This window comes from Buteo buteo, chromosome 4 (assembly GCF_964188355.1).
Source record: "Buteo buteo chromosome 4, bButBut1.hap1.1, whole genome shotgun sequence".
NCBI classification, from domain to species: Eukaryota; Metazoa; Chordata; class Aves; order Accipitriformes; family Accipitridae; genus Buteo; species Buteo buteo.
The window spans coordinates 24,381,221-24,400,400 of record NC_134174.1 but is presented as its reverse complement, the minus strand read 5'-3'; the positions used below and the strand labels follow the sequence as shown (position 1 = coordinate 24,400,400).

General features: G+C 43.0%; 1 protein-coding gene across 2 annotated transcripts; it reads left to right on the top strand.

Moving 5' to 3' along the window:
• The first annotated feature begins 9,880 nt into the window (after positions 1–9,880).
• On the top strand, positions 9,881–16,765 carry LMOD2 (leiomodin 2). 2 transcript variants are annotated; one of them, XM_075024987.1, is made up of 4 exons: positions 9,881–10,021; positions 10,511–10,763; positions 14,642–15,988; positions 16,331–16,765. In XM_075024987.1, exons 2-4 carry the CDS (start codon positions 10,698–10,700, stop codon positions 16,355–16,357), a joined length of 1,440 nt encoding a protein of 479 aa, XP_074881088.1. In that variant the 5' UTR covers positions 9,881–10,021; positions 10,511–10,697; the 3' UTR covers positions 16,358–16,765. The 2 variants fall into 2 exon arrangements, with proteins under 2 accessions (XP_074881088.1, XP_074881087.1); XM_075024986.1 differs by lacking the exon at positions 9,881–10,021 and having other exon boundaries at positions 10,295–10,763.
• The last annotated feature ends 2,415 nt before the right edge of the window (positions 16,766–19,180 follow it).

The following is a 19,180-nucleotide window of genomic DNA, read 5'->3' as shown; positions in this document are numbered from 1 at the left end:
CTTCCATCTTGGGGAAAAAAAAGACAAAAAATAGTCCAAACCCCTGAAATTCAGAAAAGATTTCAGTTGGTGGGTGTCAGGATTACGTAGTGCATAGTCAGAGTTTAGCTAAACATGTAATTAAAGAGAGATGCTGGTTATCACACACATACACACACTCGTGTAAACCAAAGGTCAGCTCAAGCATCCTTCTGCCCTGCGCCCTACACTGGCTCTCCCTGTTCTTCAGAAATTCTCCTTATTTGCTGGACATCATTGTCATATATGACTTACTAAAACCTCAGTCAGGGATGTAAATTTCACTTCCAAAGGCAGCTATATCAGTCCTTTGAGGTTCTGTCCTTCCTTGCAACAGATTTACAGGAGCAAATAGAAGGAGTGAAAATTACTGCTCTGGGACATGTAGAGGGTTGAACAGAAGGCTTAATTACTGCTTCTTCTCTCACTAGGGCTACTATTCATCTGGCTTTCCAAGACATGTCCTCTGTTTTTTTTGCCAGAAATTTTGACCAGGATGAAAGAGAAGAATTTTGTCACTTGTGAAAAATTTCTAGGTATCTGGCATCTGGGCCAGGCCCCTGACAGGAGGATGCCACGGGTGACTCCAGGCATGGCCTGAGCACAGAGCGCCCAGTGAACCCAACACAGCTGTCCACAGTCAAGTCTCCACCGACCAAAACATCCTGGGCATACCAGGCTAAATGCATGCATGCTGCATAACCTATAAACTGATATTTCTGTGTGGGAATTCCTAAACAGAAATATAGGCTTAATAATAGTATGTCTTAAATAGTGGTAATTTTAATGAATACAGTGACCACAACACAAGAATCTGGGTAGTCACGTATCTGATACAGTATACTGCAACCAGCGAAGGAAACATGATCAAATAGAGCTTTAGACAGGAGATTTTAAACCCTTTCTGTGGCTAGAGCCAAATTCCATTAGTAATTTTAGTTCATGGGCCAAGGTTTATATTTAGGACTTTATACACGCCTCAGGCAATAGTTACATTGCCTGCGGCATCGAAGCATGCAGCTCTAGGACAGAGCATTGCCCCAAGTGTTTAAAATATCATGAACTAGTCCTTAGAATATCATTAGGTAAGCTAAAAAGACATAATATTCCTGTGTTTATCTTTTAAACAACACATCTGGGCTCTTTTTGTTGTTTGGTAGCCTGTTATAGAAGGTGGCCTAGTGCTGTTTTAAAGCTTTTCTGTCCTTCAACATTGAAGTTGTTTATTTATTGAAGGCTTTTTCCCCCCACTGGATGCTAAGGGAAATACAACATTATGAGAAAGCATCTTTAATGCTTTCAAGTCATCTGTGAACTGAATGGAGGCAGGAGGGGCAAGACTTTGGTTTAAATGGAATATAAGGCGAGATAGACATGGAAAGGGAGCTGTTTACCCCATGTTATGCTTATGGCACAGTTAGGAATTGAACACAAGTCTTTTGACTCCCATGTTTTGCAGCCAGAGCATTGAATACTACTTTTATGGAGTTGAGTATGTGGTGGTGGGAGCAGGAAATGTAACTGGTCCAGGACTGGTGGTTGTGTGAAAAGAGGCAAAGGCAGCAGCCCCAGATGGAAGAAGAAAATGGTAGGAAAAAACTAGTCCCTTTTTCCCTGCTTGGACTTTGACTGAACCCTTGCAACACTGGGGTTTGATTTTCTCTGCTATTTGGGTGTGCCTCATGGGGTGTTCCACCGCAACCCAATTCCATGGCATGTCCACCCCATGGACGACATTGGCTAGAAGTAATTAAATGCCCTGGCATTGAATCAGGCATGCTCTGGGGTAGGGACTCCTATTGGTTTGGGGACAATGTTTGAAAGCAGAGGTATCATTTGGTCTCTATTTCTCGTAAAATCTGACACAAGCAGCTGCACCAGACTGATGAGCTCTCCAAGGAGCCAGACATTCAACAGCGGTTACGTCAGCCTTTGCAGCACCAGCGAGACAGACTTTGTAGCTGTAAGTGTTTGCATAGCTCGGTGAAGGACCAAACCATAGCCATGAGTTCTGTATATGACCAGCTATTCCCTGTAGGGACTGTAAAGTTGTGTGCCTTCCATAAAACTTCCATGCACTGGCTAACATCTAATCTTGGGAGCTGGCACAGCAGATCCTTGTTCTGGGTATCAAGGGGAGTCAATTTTAGTGTTTCACAGCAGTTACTGTTCTGGCTCGGGCTCTTTGTGCCTGCGCTGCCCTTTCTCGGGCTGTTGCTGATAGCACAGGAGTCAGGCATGGAAAAACACAGTCACAAAGCCACGGGCTCTTTTGTGTCTACCCTGGGGTAGGGCAAAGGGATTTTTTCTGACCCTTCCTTGGGGCAGAAAAAAGCTTCTACAATATCCAGCTGTTTAGCTATGGTGTGCATGGAGAAAAGTAGCATAAATTCATGATTGCTTATCTCTTTAGAACAGGTCTCATCTCTTGCTTTTCCATCACTCCCTTTAGTATGCACCTAATCAACATTCTTTTGCCCTCACCTCTGTGTCTTCTGTGTAACCAGCTTTGCCTCCCTGGTGTACTCTGCCACAGCTCCGGTCTACCTGCTAAATCAGTCCATTTAAAGCCTTCCCCCTACTTTTTCTTTCATGTAAGCCTTAGGACTGATAGACCTCTGCTCAGGAAAATGGTATCAAGAAAAGTAATTCCAACCAAAGTGATTTTCAGCCTTAATGGCCCTATTCAGCCTTCTTGTTTTCCTGACCTTTCTACTGGAAGTTGTTTGTTTAGGCTGCAGTAACTAAAAATGGCACCTTGCCCCCCAAGGTGCCTATCCTTCAGAGTCCTCTTCTGCATCCTACAGATAATGACCTTCATTCAAAAATACACTGTCTGTCTCCAAATGCATGGAGCAGTCTTCAGAGAAATCCATCCCGATTCTTTACCAGGACAAATGCTGGATAAATCAGAAAGAAGTACATGGGTAAGTGCACCAAATTACTGTATAAATATTTAAAGGTATATATTGCAATGGGAAGCATTTTCTCTCTGAAATGCTCCTGTAAGTGTCACTCATACCAGCAAAAGAGGTACTTAGATCAGGAGAAATACTCTCTGAGGAATCTGTGTTTTGCGTTTCTCCTGAAAAGCTGTTAAAAAGGTATTAGTAAATTGTTAGTAGTCATAAGACTGATATAACAATCTAGCTCTGGTGACACGTACAAGGTATTTGCATTTAATTTCCAAAATTTACAATTTCAGTAGAAATCTCTACATTTGATCAGGCAAAACCATTGCCTTTTGTCTGCATATGCTGTGCATGGTAGATATAGTGCCCAGAACTCCCATTATCATTAATATGGACTATTTAAAAAATAGACATAAATAAAGACAATAATTTGCTTAGTTAGTACTGCTGCTTGTATTTAATTCCCTATGAATTACATCACTTGTTTATATTGCTGGGATCTCCTTTTAAAAAAAAGCTTAATAAACACACGCTGTTAAAAAAAAGTGACAAAACCCAAGGAAATGCAAATATAGAAGTACCTGTGTTGCTCTCTGTGTATAAAGAAATAGAGCAATTTTTTTATCTGAATGACAAACTGTAGGTTTGGCTAAGCTACATGGGAGAATTGCCTGGGACTAAGGCATTAACAAAAGATTAAATCCATGCACTTTTAATATAAATCTCTTACAATTTAATAACTACCCAACCTGGACATACAAATATGTTATATTTGCAAATACCACCACAAATAGTGTAATGCTTACAATGGCAGATGTTACCTATTTTATCATGCTTTTTTGGGAAAGAATAGGCTAACTGCAGATGCTTAAACAGCATCCCATTCAAACTGCACTTCCAAAACCCACATTTTTTTTGTGCATGCAGCAGTTCCTCTGCTACTTTCTTTGCAATACAGTGGCCTCTACTTCCTGTCCAAACCTGTTGAGCAATATCACCATGTAATTCCAAACAGCTGCTGTGGTCACCCTATGTCTGTACATCAGTAGCGAGTGAAATTATTTCTATATATAGTTTGTAAATCTGTTGGCAATGTTTGTAAAGCACACTGAGATTCTTCCTGAGGGATAAGAGCAGCTATATGAAAGCAAGAGCATTAAGATCATCATTGCGTACAAAGCAGTTTATCTTTCAGTGTGGCAGAAACTGGCACTGAGGAAATGGCCAGTCTGCAGAGACGTGGAGGAGCACTTGCTTTGAGCAAAACCCTGACAGGAATAGTTTGTGCTGTCAAAGATAAGCAGGTTCATCTCGCGCTGTTATTACAGAACATGACATGGTACTGACACAAGATGATTAAAAAGTATTGGCTGTGTAGGAAGGAAAGAAAACTGGGAACGGGAATGATGTTTATTCAGTAAAATTTATTTGTCCCTCTCACCTTCCCTATTTTAGTGTGATTCAGGTAGGCAAAAGGGGCAATAAACCCTGAGTCTGCTGCACCCTTGGCACTCAGCTGCATGCCTCTCTGTATAATCAAACAGACTTTCAGGATCCGTGGACGAAGGACACCAGGTGCCTGTGCAATGTGGGCGGTGAGTTTTCCTTCTTTTAATCAAAGGTTGAGGAATTTGGTAGTCCAGAAGCGTTCTTATTTGCACCCAGATGAATTATTTCCCCCAGTGCTTCCCTGCAGCCAGGCCAGCCTCTTGACTCCCCTTCCAAGATGCATCCTTAGCTCTTCCCATCAGCAGCACTGTCAGAGCCCATTCACTTCTTCACTCGCCATGATTCTTCTGTCTTCTTGATAAGCAAGGCAACCTAAAGACCCCTGCCATCCAAATACATCAGATGAGTGGTTGCCCCATGGCTTGTTGATACATGGTGTTGTATATAGACTTCTGGTACTGTGCCCAGCAGCTGTTGGGAACGCTGTTTTCGCAACTAATCTGAGCAATAAGGCAGCCCATATGCACATGTTTCTGAGTGAAAGTTGATCACTGTTTGTGATGGGTCTGAGTTGTTAAGCTACGATCTGGACCTGGAATCTGCCCTCCCGGTAGCCTGGGGTGTGCTGCAGGGGATCAGCAGGAAAAATCCATCTTTGAGTTAGGATGCTGAGTCCGATTCCCAAGCAAAGACTGGTTTTGGATCAGGGTCACCTCTAAACTTACCCCACCTTTTGTTTCCCCAGCATGGATGAAGGGAAAGATCTTTTTCTCCCGTGTGACTCCCTGTTTACGGCATCACCAGGAGAGATGGACTGGACAACAGAATCATCTGGCATAGAGAAAAGCAGCTGAAAAATTGTTCCTTCAAATGCCTTCAGCGCATGCTTTATCCCATTTGCTCTGCTGATACCACTGTTAAATGTAGGTGATGACACATCCTTTTCAGGAACAGCGCGATGTCCACAATTTTCGCAAGTTACACTAGTCCCCCAGGGGAAGGAGCCACAGCTTGTCCCATCCGTCTGCCTCGCGGTCCGGTTTAGGTGCCAGGTTGCTGGCCCTTTGTCCCTCCGGGCCGGTTTGGACTCTGGGCCTGTACAAGCAGCACCCAGAAACTGAGAGAGACCCACACGTGTGTATATATATATATATCTGTCTCTCGACTGACCTAGGCGGGAGCGGGGAGGCAGGCAACGAGGAGCACGGGGCAGGCCGGGGACGTGCGGGAAGGGGAGGGAAGCAGAGGTCCGCCAAGAGGCCGCGAGGCGGCCAAGGACAGGGAGGGCAGGCCAGGGGCGGCCTGCGGGGCCGGGGATGGCGGCGGCAGGGCAGCGGCGAGGAGGCGCGAAGGGGGAAGGTGGGAGAGCTCGGGGGCTGGCGCCTGGGGGGCCGCGTGCGGGGACAGCGGGAGGGAAGGAGCCGGCTGAGGAACCAGGCCTGCCGAAGCGGCGGGGGGAGGCGGGAGAGAGCGCCGCAGGCAGGAGGGCGGCGGGAGAGATGGGGAAAGCCCAGGCGTGCTGTGGTGCATTGTTTTTAACGTGCTCTATGGCAATTGGACCCGTTCCTGCAACGTGGGACTGCGGCTCGGTACGAGCCAACGCATCTGTCTGACAGGCTGTCCTCAGGAGCCGTGACGGAAATAGCCACCGGCCCGGGGCTGGCCATGTCCCGCGCCTGAGGACAAGGTTGCGCAGCCCTCTTTGCTTGCCTGTTGTTTTCCCTGTGCTCACCTAAGTGGAAGTAAAATTTAAACTGTGGGCTTTGCCCTGCTGGGGGTGAGTACCACCCCGCCGGTGTTGCTCGCGTCCTTTCAGCCTTTGGGTCTGCGTGCCCCAAGTGTGGAAATGTGAGAAGCAGAACAGTTTCCTAGGCTGCTGCTTGAAATAGTTAATTGCTTGGAAAGGGAAGGAAAAAAGAAAAAATATTTAGAAGTGGTTCTTCTTTTAAAACCAAGAAAACAGATCACCCGGGCTAGAAAAAACTGAAAGTCTTGTCTGCAGTCGAGCTGCCGCTGAGTGGGCTCCGTCCTGCTTGACTCTGGGAACTGGGGTGCCAAGTATCTGCAACGGCAGAGTGAATCCTGATCCTGTTAAATGGGCGCTCCCAGTTCTTACCTTCTCTCAGCTTAGCCCAGGTCCTGAAGGGAACAGACCTTTTAATAATTCAATTGATTGAGTGATGAGTTTTCATGACCTGTACGTGAAATGGTTTATTCCCTGCATACGGGATTTCAGCAGGGTGTTACAGAGGTGAGTTTGGGTTTTCTGTTAGGAGGTGGCAAAGCACCTTGGAGGATTCATCCTAAACAGCTGTCAATGCAGCCACCATAAACCTGCCCTCACGTACTACATATGGCTCACGCTCTGCTCTCCTGCCTTCTGTGATGGAAGGAAGTTCACTGTGCCACCTCACTAGCACAAGGTCTCTTCCTAAACTGTTTATCATGGTGTGATCGAGCACATAGCCTGGGATGTATAACAGGATGCTCAGACTGCTATTTTTTTGCTTGTTTTTTGCAGAAATCCGAACATGTATAATACCTGAGAAATGGGACTGTGGAACAAGAACAAAAATTTTCGGGCAGGGATGCTAATAACAGGAAAACACAATCACTCCTGTCTTTGCAGCAGAGTTCCTCTCAGAAGGTGGACAAGTCAATTTAATCATAATTAAATCTTTTGAGTGTTAACCTGTGACCAGAACTGTCGAAGCGGCAGGCAGCTTTAGCAGCGGCTGGTGCCCACAGGAACTGAGCCCTGACCAGCTTAAGTGCTGCATAATGCCAAATACCCCCAAACAGGGAATCCTAAACTCCAAATTAGTGGGTACTTTCAATCTTAAAGTCTCTATACCTTTATTCTTCCTTCTCACAAAGGCGGTAACACCTTCACGTCTCCTGAAACGGCCGCTGGAGAAATAAGGCCATTGGTAGTCTCAATATGCTGAACAGGGGTAAAACAAAATGCTGAAAAGCTATTTAATAAATATGTGCATGATCTCTCCTGTACACTGAAAAAAGTAAAGGTTCTGGAGACTCATGGGTCTAGGATCAAAGTATATGATTACAGAATTATGGAATTAAGGACCATGTTTCAGTGCTCATCAACAGGCAAGGACAAATACTATCTCTGCATTTTCTGACCTGTGAGTACTTAGCTTTACAGTTTTAGCATCCTTTCTTTTGTGTGTAATTTGCCGTGTGCCACAACCTTATTACTTTTATTAAAATTGTTCTAGAGAGTGTTCATGGGTCTTTACCCTTGGCCATCTCTGTATAAAGAATGGGTCCTAAATTACCATGAGTGACATGTACCAGATTAAGAAAGGACCCAAACCTCTCATAAGCTCACCTAGCGGTGTCAATTTCCCCCCTGCTTCAGGGGAGACATTTACAATAAAATACCTTGTCCATCTTTAGTAACATCTTTAGTAACATCTTTAAATTCTCTTATCTCATGGCTGGAATGAACATCACTGATATTTTATATATAGAAAAACATCATCGACATTTTATATATAGAAAAACATCATCACTGGCCCAGTGTTGTATCATGCCTCAGCAAAGAGTAGCGTTGAAGGTAATATTCATGCTGCTGCCAAGGACTGGACTAGATCTTCCTTTGGAATATTATTTTACAAGTGAGTAATGCATGCTGTTTTTTGAAGTTCCTTTGAGTTTGGAAAATTTGAATTATACATAGAAAACTTTAAATAGACAATTCAGGTATCTGTGTGTTTTTACTTTGTACTATGGACTCTCAGCCCAGGAAAATTCAGAGACTTACAAATTTTGCTGTAACTGAGGAAAAAAGAAAAAGCAGAAAGCTCAGAATTTTCTGGGGAAGAGTATATTTGAATAGATTTCATTTTTAACAGCATGTTTTTGCTTTTGATATTGTACATATCAATGTTGTACATGTCAGCATTGTAATAATAAAATATAGCACATTTCTAAAAGCATTTCGGTTTCAATCAACATTTTCCAACAGAAAACCTGTCCAATGCGAATTTTCTAACCAACTCCATCTAAAAATGTTTGCAACAAAGTGTTGTCTGCAAAAATGCGCCCAAGAAAGATAATTTTATTGTGCTGCTTCTCTAGCTAACTCCAATGATAACAAAGTGAACTGTTGTCCTAGACATACTGAAGAAATAAAATTGCTTGGAGTTCTGTTATATACATTTAATTAATGTCAACATCAGCATTCACAATGCAAAGTTAAAAGAAAAAAGGTGCTTATTATTTTTCCCTGCTGTTTCACATTTTACAGAATTTGGCCTAAGCATCATTTCTGCAAATGCAGCTGAAAAAGCGAACAGAACTTCTACTGACCCACTGACTTGTCTAGACACAGGTGATCCATGACAGTATCTTATACCATGAAGGTAACACTCTTAGCTCCATAAGCCAAACTGTTTTGCACCTTCCTCCTTTTTATTTTATGCAAAGGTTTGGTCAACGTAAATGACCTGCAAATATTTATTTTATTTGAAGATGCACAATATTCTTTAGTCTGCTTTATTAATGTATTTTGTGTGTTAGGGAAGACTAAGCTTGTAAGCTTTCATCCCACTTCTTGAGCAAGCTAAACTGCATGAAATTCACATGGAAAAATATAATTTCTTTATCAACTCTGTATATGGAAATCATGCTCAATCTCCTCTCCCCATTGCCAGTAAGGCAATATGCATAATAATAAAACTAAATGAGCAATTTGGCTAAACGTCATACATCAGTTCAGGTGTCCAATCCATACTAACAAAAAAGAGATGATGTTGGACAAGAACAATACTTCAAATTATTTTCACTTACATTTCCATTAAATACTGACTTGACTACCTAAAAGTAAATCCACCATGTCTTGTCATTTAATAAGGTTGATATATGTTGTTATAGATATGCTCCTACTTCCCTGTACCAAAACCAGCCTTTTCTCTTTCTCTCTTCCTCTCCTTCTCTCTCACTCACAACAGATATTGCTGGCCTGCACATTTCAGAAAAAGTTGCTAGTTCACCATCATGCACTGCTAATAGAGAAATAAAAAACCAGTATGAAGTTTAACCTTTCATTCTGTAGTGTCTTATGTTGGAAGATACCTGTCTATAAAAATAATGTCAGAATAATATATCGTTTATTAGCAGACATGGTAGTGTAGGTATACATTTAAAATTAAGAATTGAAGAGCACTCTCCAGCTGCACATTGGTCAGCTATGGCAAGCAGTAGGCATTAAGTAAAACTGCCACTAGAGGCCTTCATTTGCTAGGAGCTGTCAGAAGTGATGAAGACAGAGCCCTGCTGCCCACCCAGGGCTGGTTCCCCCTAAAGCTCAGGGGGATTCTGCTCCCTCCCCCAGCAGAGCACAATTCTCCCTGTGAACAAAAAATCTCACAGGAGATGCAAATGGACATGTCAAGCTGATTCTCCCTCCGATCACCCTCGAAAAAAAAAGGGGGGGGGGCAATTAATAAATAATCCAGTTGTGTGATTTGTTACAGGCAAGGCGTGACATTGCAGGAGCCAGCATGCTGACCTCCTGCCCGCGGGCTGCCTTCCCACCGATCCCAACCTCCTGCAAACACCTTGGTGGGATAACAGCGCGGTTCCGCTCGAAAACCGTGAAAACGAGAGGAAGTCCGGTGAGCAACAGCGAGCGTGTTTTATTTCCAGCCTCTGTGGCAGCTCAGGATTAAATGGATTTTCATTGTTCTTTCTCTACTGCAGTTTGGACACAAAGTCGGTGTAAATGTGCCCGGGGTTTTATTTGCTGCCGCCCCCCCTGTCCGCAAGGCTGGTATTCTCCCGCTAGCCGCCTGCTCTAAATATGGCCATGGCCAGTGTGTCAATAATCCCCCTCTTTAAGGGACCTGCAAACAGTAGTGTTGGGACATTCTTGCTGTTCAGATGTCTAGCTGACGTCTGATGCTTAAAACGGAGCATGCTTTCATCCCTTCGTGCATTGTCGTAAGCCCCCGATGATTACTCTTAAAAGGGTGCCTCCGCTACGCAGGGAAACAGTTGCTGACCAAACGAGACACAGCTTGCTTGCTTCAGCCTTCTTGAATGCCTAGTCACTTCAGGTTTGTACCAGCCTAACCAAGCGGGACCATGTCTACCTTTGGCTACAGAAGAGAGCTCAGTAAATACGAAGACATTGATGAAGATGAGCTCCTTGCTTCTCTCACTGAAGAGGAGCTGAAGGAGCTGGAGCGGGAGCTGGAGGACATAGAGCCCGACCGTAATCTCCCGGTGGGACAACGGCAGAAGAGCCTGACGGAGAAAACACCGACGGGGACTTTCAGCCGGGAAGCGCTGATGGCCTATTGGGAGAGGGAGACCAGGAAGCTCTTAGAAAAAGAGAGATTGGGTGCGTGCGACAAGGTAAGATGCTGAGGCATTCGCTGTTTCCTAGAAATATTTCGGCTTGTTCTTCCCTGGCATAATCTTGCTCACTGTTTTCATTTTCTTTCAGTCTCTTGTAGCATTTTAAAGAACATTTTTAGCCATACTTTTGTGTCTGCTAAAGCGCTGCATGTTAGCTGGGGGAGGTTTTGCTCTCTCTCCAGAGTTACCTTAAAAGCTTAGTTGAGAACAGAAGAAAATCCCATAAAAACTATCATTAGTGATTAAAATAGGAATAAATTTTAAAAGGCATGTTAGAAATTATTGCCAGGTAGTGATGTGGACTTTGGGATAACGTTTGATTTTGTTTAAAAGCTAAAATTTGACTTTTCCTTTAAAAAAAAATCAGTGGTTGCCAACAAGCACGTCAGGAAAGATAATTCTGAATGCATGTTATGTCAGAAGTCGAGTAAGCAGCCGCCAGGCTTCATGCTCGCTGGAAGGAAGCTGCATTGCAGTCAGCAGCTTATGTTGCTTTGTTCCTGCTGAGGATCCTTGGCACGGCTCGGGAGTCTTCTGGCAACTGTGGTCAGAGCGTAGCTGTAAGTTATTTAAAAAGTGGCCTGGGGTAGAGTCATCAGCCAAACCATTTATCTGTATTCCCCCAAAAACAACCAATAGTGCTTGTTAGGCAATTCATCCCCTCAAATAAAAATACTACTAATAAAAGCTGGTCCCTGAACTGCAAAGGAACAGTACAGCTGGGCAGGAGTGAAGGGCTCAGTCCTAGCAGGCAATGAGTGCTCTCGGTCTAAGCTAAAGTCCATGTTGGCATCCTGTGCACCGTTGCTAAAACAATTTGTGAGACTGAGCTCTATCAAAAAGCAACTTCTGTTTTCATGTTAGCTCCATGTAATTTCAAAGAAAAGTGAGGACTTGGGGATGTGAATAGCTTTTTGATTTTTAAGCACTGCTTTATACCGAGTTCTGACTCTGTTTATAAGGTCACATTTTCCCATGTTTAAGTAGAAAATAATACAACAAAAGCAAAGACAGAAAAACTGGACTCAGAACTTCTAACAGCCTTGATTCAGGAGCTTGGTTCACTTCCAAGGAAATAATTGCAATTTGTACATTAGATAAAATATTCTCCCAGAGAAAAATCACCTGAATTAAATTAGCCTGCAATAATAATATTCAGGATTTCTTTACACATAAGTGTTTTCTCCTGCTCGTGAATGGTAGTGTAATGATTTTGCAGGCAAGTGCACAGACCACTAGCTGTCGTCAGACCATTAGTATCAGCTTGCAGATGTTGACTTCACTCCCTGTTTGTCAAGTCCTAGGGAGGCAGTGGCAAGATTAATGTTTATTTCCAGCTGAGCTTGGAACTCAAAACCTGGACAGTTCCAAAAAACCTCCAGAACAGGTCTAGTTTGGTGTCTTATATAACGGCAGGGGTTTTTTTCTTTTTCCGTGTCTATACAGCATTAAGAATGGGTACTGCCTAAACCTCAAAGGCAAAAGCCTCTGCAATTTTTGATCTGAGAAGAAACTTCCTAAATGCATCCGTAAATATGAAAATGTTGACATGCTGATGCAGAGAGCACAAAGGCTGTCTTCACTGAAGGCAGTAAGAAAGCTCCTTCTGAGTTTCTTGAAAGCAATTTTCTTCTTGCCCTCAACTGTCTTAGACACCTCATCTAAGATGGTTATTTGTGCTCCTTGTTAGTGGTGAGAGATCAGCCCCTCTAGAAGGCAAACATCCTGCAGATAGCCTTTTAGGGTGAATGCCTTGCCATCCAGAGATATTTACCTCTCTGCATTGACTATCTTAGTCCTAACTTTTCATCAAGTTACTACTACGAAGTGAGATGAAGCCCTGCAGGCTGCCTGCAGCAGTCCTCTACTGAAATGCTGCCACAGTAAAAGAGCATGCCTCTATGGAACTGCAAAGAGAAGAGTACTCGATTTCAAAATTGTCATGCGGATTGTTATGACACCAAATGATGTATGTGACAGGAAACTACATTCCCCCTTTGACCCCAGAAATGCCACTAAAAAAAAAAAATCAAGTATTTTTTTTATTAATCTAGTTTCATCAAGCATATTAGCAGTCCATTTAGAGGCACCAACTTCTGCTCATGTGCTGCTGTGCTGAAGGCTGTAGTATGTATTCCTGAACAGATAAAAGCATAGCCATGAAGATGTGTTCCTGGATACCTGGTGTTTTCAGTTTTTAAGTCTGCATATATGTATCGAAGCTACAGATTTAAATCTTAGTCCCATAATAAACTCGGCTTAAACACAGCCCCATTTCTATATGTAGCACAGCATCCCTCAGTGTAAGGGCCTTACCGCACATGGTCCACAGGACCCTGCGAGCCCTCCAGGTGCTGAATGCTCAGGAACGACAGGCTGGAACAGCTCAATGTCCTGTTTCATTAGAGTGAAGCTTCCGCAAACATTACAATTACCGTCTGTTTTGTGTGTGTCCCAACACAGAAATCTGTTTAAGATTGTGAAACAGTACCATGCAACCTGTCATAACTATTATTTTAGCCTTTCCCTGCATTTTTAGAGCCAGATAATTAAGCAAACCTAAAACTGCACAGGTTTTCTAAAAATAGGCTGTCATGTTAGTAACACTTGTTTTCCAGAAGCACAAAACAGAATCACTGTGTTTCCGCAGAGTCTACTTACTTTGTAAAATACCCTTTAGTATTAAAATATGAACATTGATGAAGTAGTGCATACAGAACAATTACATTTCATCAAAATTTTATAAACATTTACAAATGTAAATAAAAAGACATACGCTATGGCTTGTTCAGTAGAAAAAACAGAAGGTGGGAAATCTTTTTGGGCAAGAGCTTTAAGGTTGGTCATAGCGTGTGGGTTCAGTCATGGCCCATACAACACTACCGTGCTTCTGGAGTCCTCCAGGTGAAGAGTGAGACTTTCCTGGGGTGCAGACCTTTTGCTGCTCCTGTGCGGAGAATTGTCTTCTGCCACTGTAACTGCTAAGGGCACCAGGCAGAGCTTTGAGGAGTGGTTCCAAATTTGCCTTCTTGGTGCCCACCAAATACATTAAAATAACCTTGGGTTTTAGAAAAACAATCAGTTTACTCTGTAGGCAAATAGTTATAATGAGTTACAGTACAGCAGCGGACCTGTGACAGCTGTCGTTGAGCACAGTCTTAGCTCTTGCCAAACATGAAGAAATTAGGGGATTATTGACATATGATTACTCATTACCTGTGGGAATGTGTCTGAATCTTTTCTTCACCAATAGCTTCTAAGTGTGTATAGCCCATATAGTGCATCCAGAGTCTTTTTGACACGACTCTTGTAATTCTGTATTATTTTGCATATCAATATGCATGTTTACACATGCAGACACTATTTGTATTCTAAATCATGGCAGTCTTTAGCTTTTTTAGATGATGTACTAGCATATGCGAGGGAGTCTGAGCATTGACACAGATGTCTAATCAGTATGAAACGAAGAAACTTGTTGCTCATTGATCATGTCCATTCTGAAATTGCTGTCCTGTGTTTCTTCTGGCAAGGATCCAAATAATATCCCCTTGTGGACATGCCAACACTTAGAAAACATGAAGTATGTCCGTGTTGCAATATCTTTTATCAAGTTTTCTCTCGGCAGGAATCACCGACGTCAGTAAAACTGTTCCAATTTATGCTAAGCATTTGTCTCCTAAAGAATGTGAAAGAAATAATGTTAAAAAGGTGTTAGGTGCAGAAACATTTTATGTTCTCCTGTCTCTGTTTCTGGGGATTTATTTTTAGCTTTCAACATTAACATATATAGTTTCAAGATAATTGTTTTTGTGCCAAAAGGCAGTAGCTACATTACTGCAATCATGTATAACACCCACATCTACATTCCTGTTCAGGATTCTGAGCAAGGAGATGACAATTCAGAAGACATTCAAGAAGAGTATTTCACAGAAAGCAATAGTGAAGTGTCTGAGGAGGCATATACTGAAGAGGATGATGAAGGAGAAGAAGAAGAGGAGGAGGAAGAGGAAGATGAGACTGATGAGGAGGATGAGGAAAAGCTAAATGCTGCAGCTGGTGAAAGACCTGAGGATGGCAGGAGTTCTGACCACATCAGACACAAAAAGTGTAACAGTGCAAAGGACAATGAAAACTTACTCAACGGCCATGATGAAAAAGACACCGACAATCTGAGCTTAAAAAGCAGTGCCATCCACCCTTGTGGAAATCCAACAGTTATTGAGGATGCTTTGGAAAAAGTTAGGAGCAATGACCCTGAGACCACAGAGGTCAATCTGAACAACATTGAAAACATCACTTCACAGATGCTTATACAATTTTCTCAAGCCCTGAGGGACAACACAGTGGTTAAGTCATTCAGCTTGGCTAACACGCATGCTGATGACAATGTTGCAATAGCTATTGCAGGTATGTTAAAGGTAAATCAGCATATAACTAGTCTGAATATTGAGTCAAATTTTATCACAGGCAAAGGAGTGCTGGCCATCATGAGAGCTTTGCAGAACAACAAGGTTCTAACAGAACTGCGGTTCCACAACCAACGGCACATCATGGGCAGCCAGGTGGAAATGGACATAGTTAAACTGTTGAAAGAGAACACCACTCTGGTCAAGCTTGGATACCACTTTGACCTTGCTGGCCCAAGAATGACCATGACAAGTATCCTGACAAGAAATATGGATAAACAAAGGCAAAAGCGTATGCAGGAGCAGCGGCAACAAGAGTCTGGTTGTGATGGAGCCATCAGTCCAAAGACCAAAGTCTTGCAGAAAGGGACACCTCGGTCCTCACCTTATGTGTCACCTAAGAGCTCACCTTGGTCCTCTCCAAAGCTCCCTAAGAAGGCACCGCCAGTGAAAAGTCAGCCTCCAGCTCCTGCGCCTCCACCTCCCCCTCCACCCCCACCTCCTCCTCCTCCTCCTCCTCCTCCCCCAGTTATTCCAGAGAAGAAGGCACCAACCAGGAATATAGCTGAAGTCATAAAAGAGCAAGAAAGCTCAAAAAAAGCCTTACAGAATGGACAGAAAAAGAAAAAAGGCAAAAAAAGCAAAAAACAGGAGAACAGCATATTGAAAGAAATTAAAGATTCTCTAAAATCAGTCTCAGACAGAAAATCAGAGGAAGGTTCACGACCCTCCACCCGTCCCTCCACCCCACAAAGGTCTCTCCATGACAACCTTATGGAAGCAATTCGGGCAAGCAGTATAAAGCAATTAAGGCGGGTAAGTAAGAGATCATATTTCAGTAACTGATTGTGGCTCAGATATCACACAAGCTCAATTAATTTTAGTGCAAATATATTTAATTTTTAAAAAATTCTTAGAAATGTGGGCATAAGAAAACATTTGGGAGGAGGCTTTTCTCTGATTGGGCTTTTCTCAGCACACTGATTTCTATTCAACTGATTTTGACAGAAAGTGGGGTACTTTCCCAGGTTCAGGCTTGTTACGGGAGCTGCTGTGTAGCACAGGGCTCTTGGGAGTGTGTCTCTGGTAGGAATTTTGCCATTCAGACTGTACAGCAAATGTAATGAACACCCTCCCCTCCCCACCCCCCTTTCATAGGTGGAGGTACCAGAAGCCCTTCGGTGAAAGCCTGGACAAGAGAAGAAGCAGAGCACTGCAGTGGTCAGGGGAGGCTACTTGTCCGTTCACTGGTGGTAACATAGACTGTCTAGCAAGCTGCTTCCAAAGTACACTCTTAGATTCAAACCATTTCTCTTTTATTTCAAAGAAATAAACCCGCTAAATACGAAACAATGCTTTAAGGATACATTTGCCTTGTAATCTGTAAATATGGAAATAATTTTCTTTTTTATTTAATGAGATTTCTATTGAGAAATTGCTGCTTATTTAGATATTCTTTTCAATATCTGATTGCACATCACTGGACAAGTTCTTCACACTGAGATGTAATAGTTTACCAACCTGTGGTTTCTTCTTTTTTTCTTTTTTTTTTTTCATGAATTTACAATAAATGTGGTTTGAAGCTTTCAAGAAGACACATAGTCCTGGATTTCTGTGAGTAAAAACCTACCACATGTTTGCGTCAAGTTCATGAGCATTAGGGAAGTCTCCTGAGAAAGAACCTGAGCTCTTTCTCAGCTGCACCCATCAAGCCTGCTTGGAGGATAGTACCTGAGCCCCTATGTTAGTGCAGTTTCATACTGACATGGGAAAAAAGGGTTTGTAAGGCTATCTACAACTAAAATTAAGCTGTGGGCTGTGTCATATCACTGGTGTTGCGTGCCAGGTCCTAAACTTTGATCTAACAGAAGGGGAAGTGGGTGATGAATAGAGCTGCAGTTCATGTTGACTTAAAGATTAAAAATTAATGTAGATATTTTAAGGATGCAGCAGAATTATTCAACTGAGATCCATTCAGTACAAGTGCATACTGCTGTATCTAGGCAGAACTAACCCCAGTGCAGACATTCAGTCAGACAGAGAAACATGAAAAGCAGTCTAGCATTCAGGTGGAAAAAGACTTTCCTATGATATCAGCTGAACAACAAGTGGGGTGTGAACTGTCAATATGATATGGTGGAAGCAGAGCCAATATCATCTGGAGATGCATGGCTGGAGGTATCACATCACAGGCGATGGCATGAATAGCCCTACTTCATGTAGTACTAGACATCTCTCTCTGTCGGGTTAGTTATAGTTCTGGGTGCTTCAGCTAGTGTGACGGTAGCAATAACATGAAGAAAACTGAGCAGTGGCCAAAACATTGAAAGGCAAGGAGATACATGTTTAGAAGTACTACTGTATATTAATTAGTTTGCTCTTTTCAGCAATAAACAACAGAATTACTATTTCTTTTACATAAAACCACAACGAGGTAATTACTTAAGGTTACCCAACATTGCAGTGGTACTGAAAAAATATAGGTAAGCTTGTATCTAGAAATATCAATAAGAGAGATTTCCCCAGAAAGAGGAAGAAATTACTGGAGGGAAATGAGGCACAATGGAGAGGGGATCCATTAGTGAATTGTCAGAAATGTTACGGCAAGAAAATGGTGAAGATACCTTTTTGCTTTTGTATTTATTGACTAGAACGTACCAAAAGCAATTTATAACTAACTGGAACACTTTCCAACACTTTTCCTCTTGCCTCAGGATCACAACAACTCATCAGTATTTCTAGACCCAATGTCACAGGAAATATGGTATGTACAATTAGTTTTTACCTGCCTTTATAATTGCATAGGCTCCCACAGCATAAAAATCAACCTATGGTTAGTTTCCCATGATAAAATGGAAGCTGGAGCTTAGGATTTTCTGAGGATGGAAGCAATGCTGGAATGCAGACCACAGTCAGGAGGAGACCTACAACCCCAGACCTTGTCCCCAGCAGCTTTGTGAAAGATGAGAAACAGCAAAATGTTTAATTAAACGCTAGAAGCAGCTAAGCAGTTGCAAGGGAGAATGAAAGATAGGGAGGGAACCCAGAGAAAGCACAATGGAGTGAATTTGGAGGAAGACAAGAAATGTTTAAAAACCCCAAACCTTTAAGGAAAGAGGGAGAGTGAGAACTGGGGAAACTATCTGTATGGGAGATAAAAACTGATACAGAAAAAGAAGATGATATAGAAGAAAAAGAATACTGAAAAGTGGCAGATGAGAGAAGAGAAGAATGCAGAAGAAGAAAAACCTAGAAAAAGGAAAAAAGGGAGGTAAAATTCAACTTTCAGGTCAGTAAGAGCTATTGGAGTTGCTCTTTTGCAGAAGGGGAGGGTGATGGGCTAAGCCCTTATGAAGGCTCAGCCAGTGCTGCTGACAGCAGTTGCAGACAAGTGGTTCATCAGTCCTCTCTGGTGCGAGGCCTGCTCTGACGCTGGAGATTAGTATTTCAGCTAAAATGCAAAGTCACGGAAGTGGCGGCTGCGTGTGGTTATTTAAGCTCCTGTGGTACAGTCCCTCATGAAGTGTCAGTCCTGTGCCTTAGCCAAAGTCTAATCTGGGTAATTACCTTCTACCTACATAAATTTCACAGCAGTTTCACTTGGAGGCATTTCAAGGCATGTCTCCTATTTGCAGAGTTGCGAGGCAGAGCCCCCCCAAAACGCGTTGTTGAGGTTTTGATGCCCCGCTGAAGGGAAGGGCAGCCCCTTTCCCTCCTCAGGTGGGTGTCAGCCCTGCTGCCAACGGTGCTGAGCTCCCTCACGGATGCTTTCAAGGAGCAATTTGTTTTCCTTTCAAATAGGCAAGCGAGCGCCATATGACAAGCATACAAAACTCCTCTGGGAGGTACTGTGCTACCTTCCCAGACTGGAAGGTGGTTTAGCAGGAGCCAGGAGGTGCCAAGCCGTGTTCCTGCCTGGGGAACAAACATCCTGCAAATGTGCGTTTCCCCTGGGGCCCAGGTCCTGCCTGTGAGTTCGTTCACTTTCCGTACCCTTCCCTTGAGTCG

Excerpts from the sequence above, each read along its gene's own strand:
- LMOD2 (XM_075024986.1), top strand. The coding sequence starts at position 10,491 with ATGTCTACCTTTGGCTACAGAAGAGAGCTCAGTAAATACGAAGACATT. Across the intron at positions 10,764-14,641 it reads GATTGGGTGCGTGCGACAAG|GATTCTGAGCAAGGAGATGA; the intron begins GTAAGATGCTGA and ends ATTCCTGTTCAG. Across the intron at positions 15,989-16,330 it reads GTATAAAGCAATTAAGGCGG|GTGGAGGTACCAGAAGCCCT; the intron begins GTAAGTAAGAGA and ends CCCCTTTCATAG.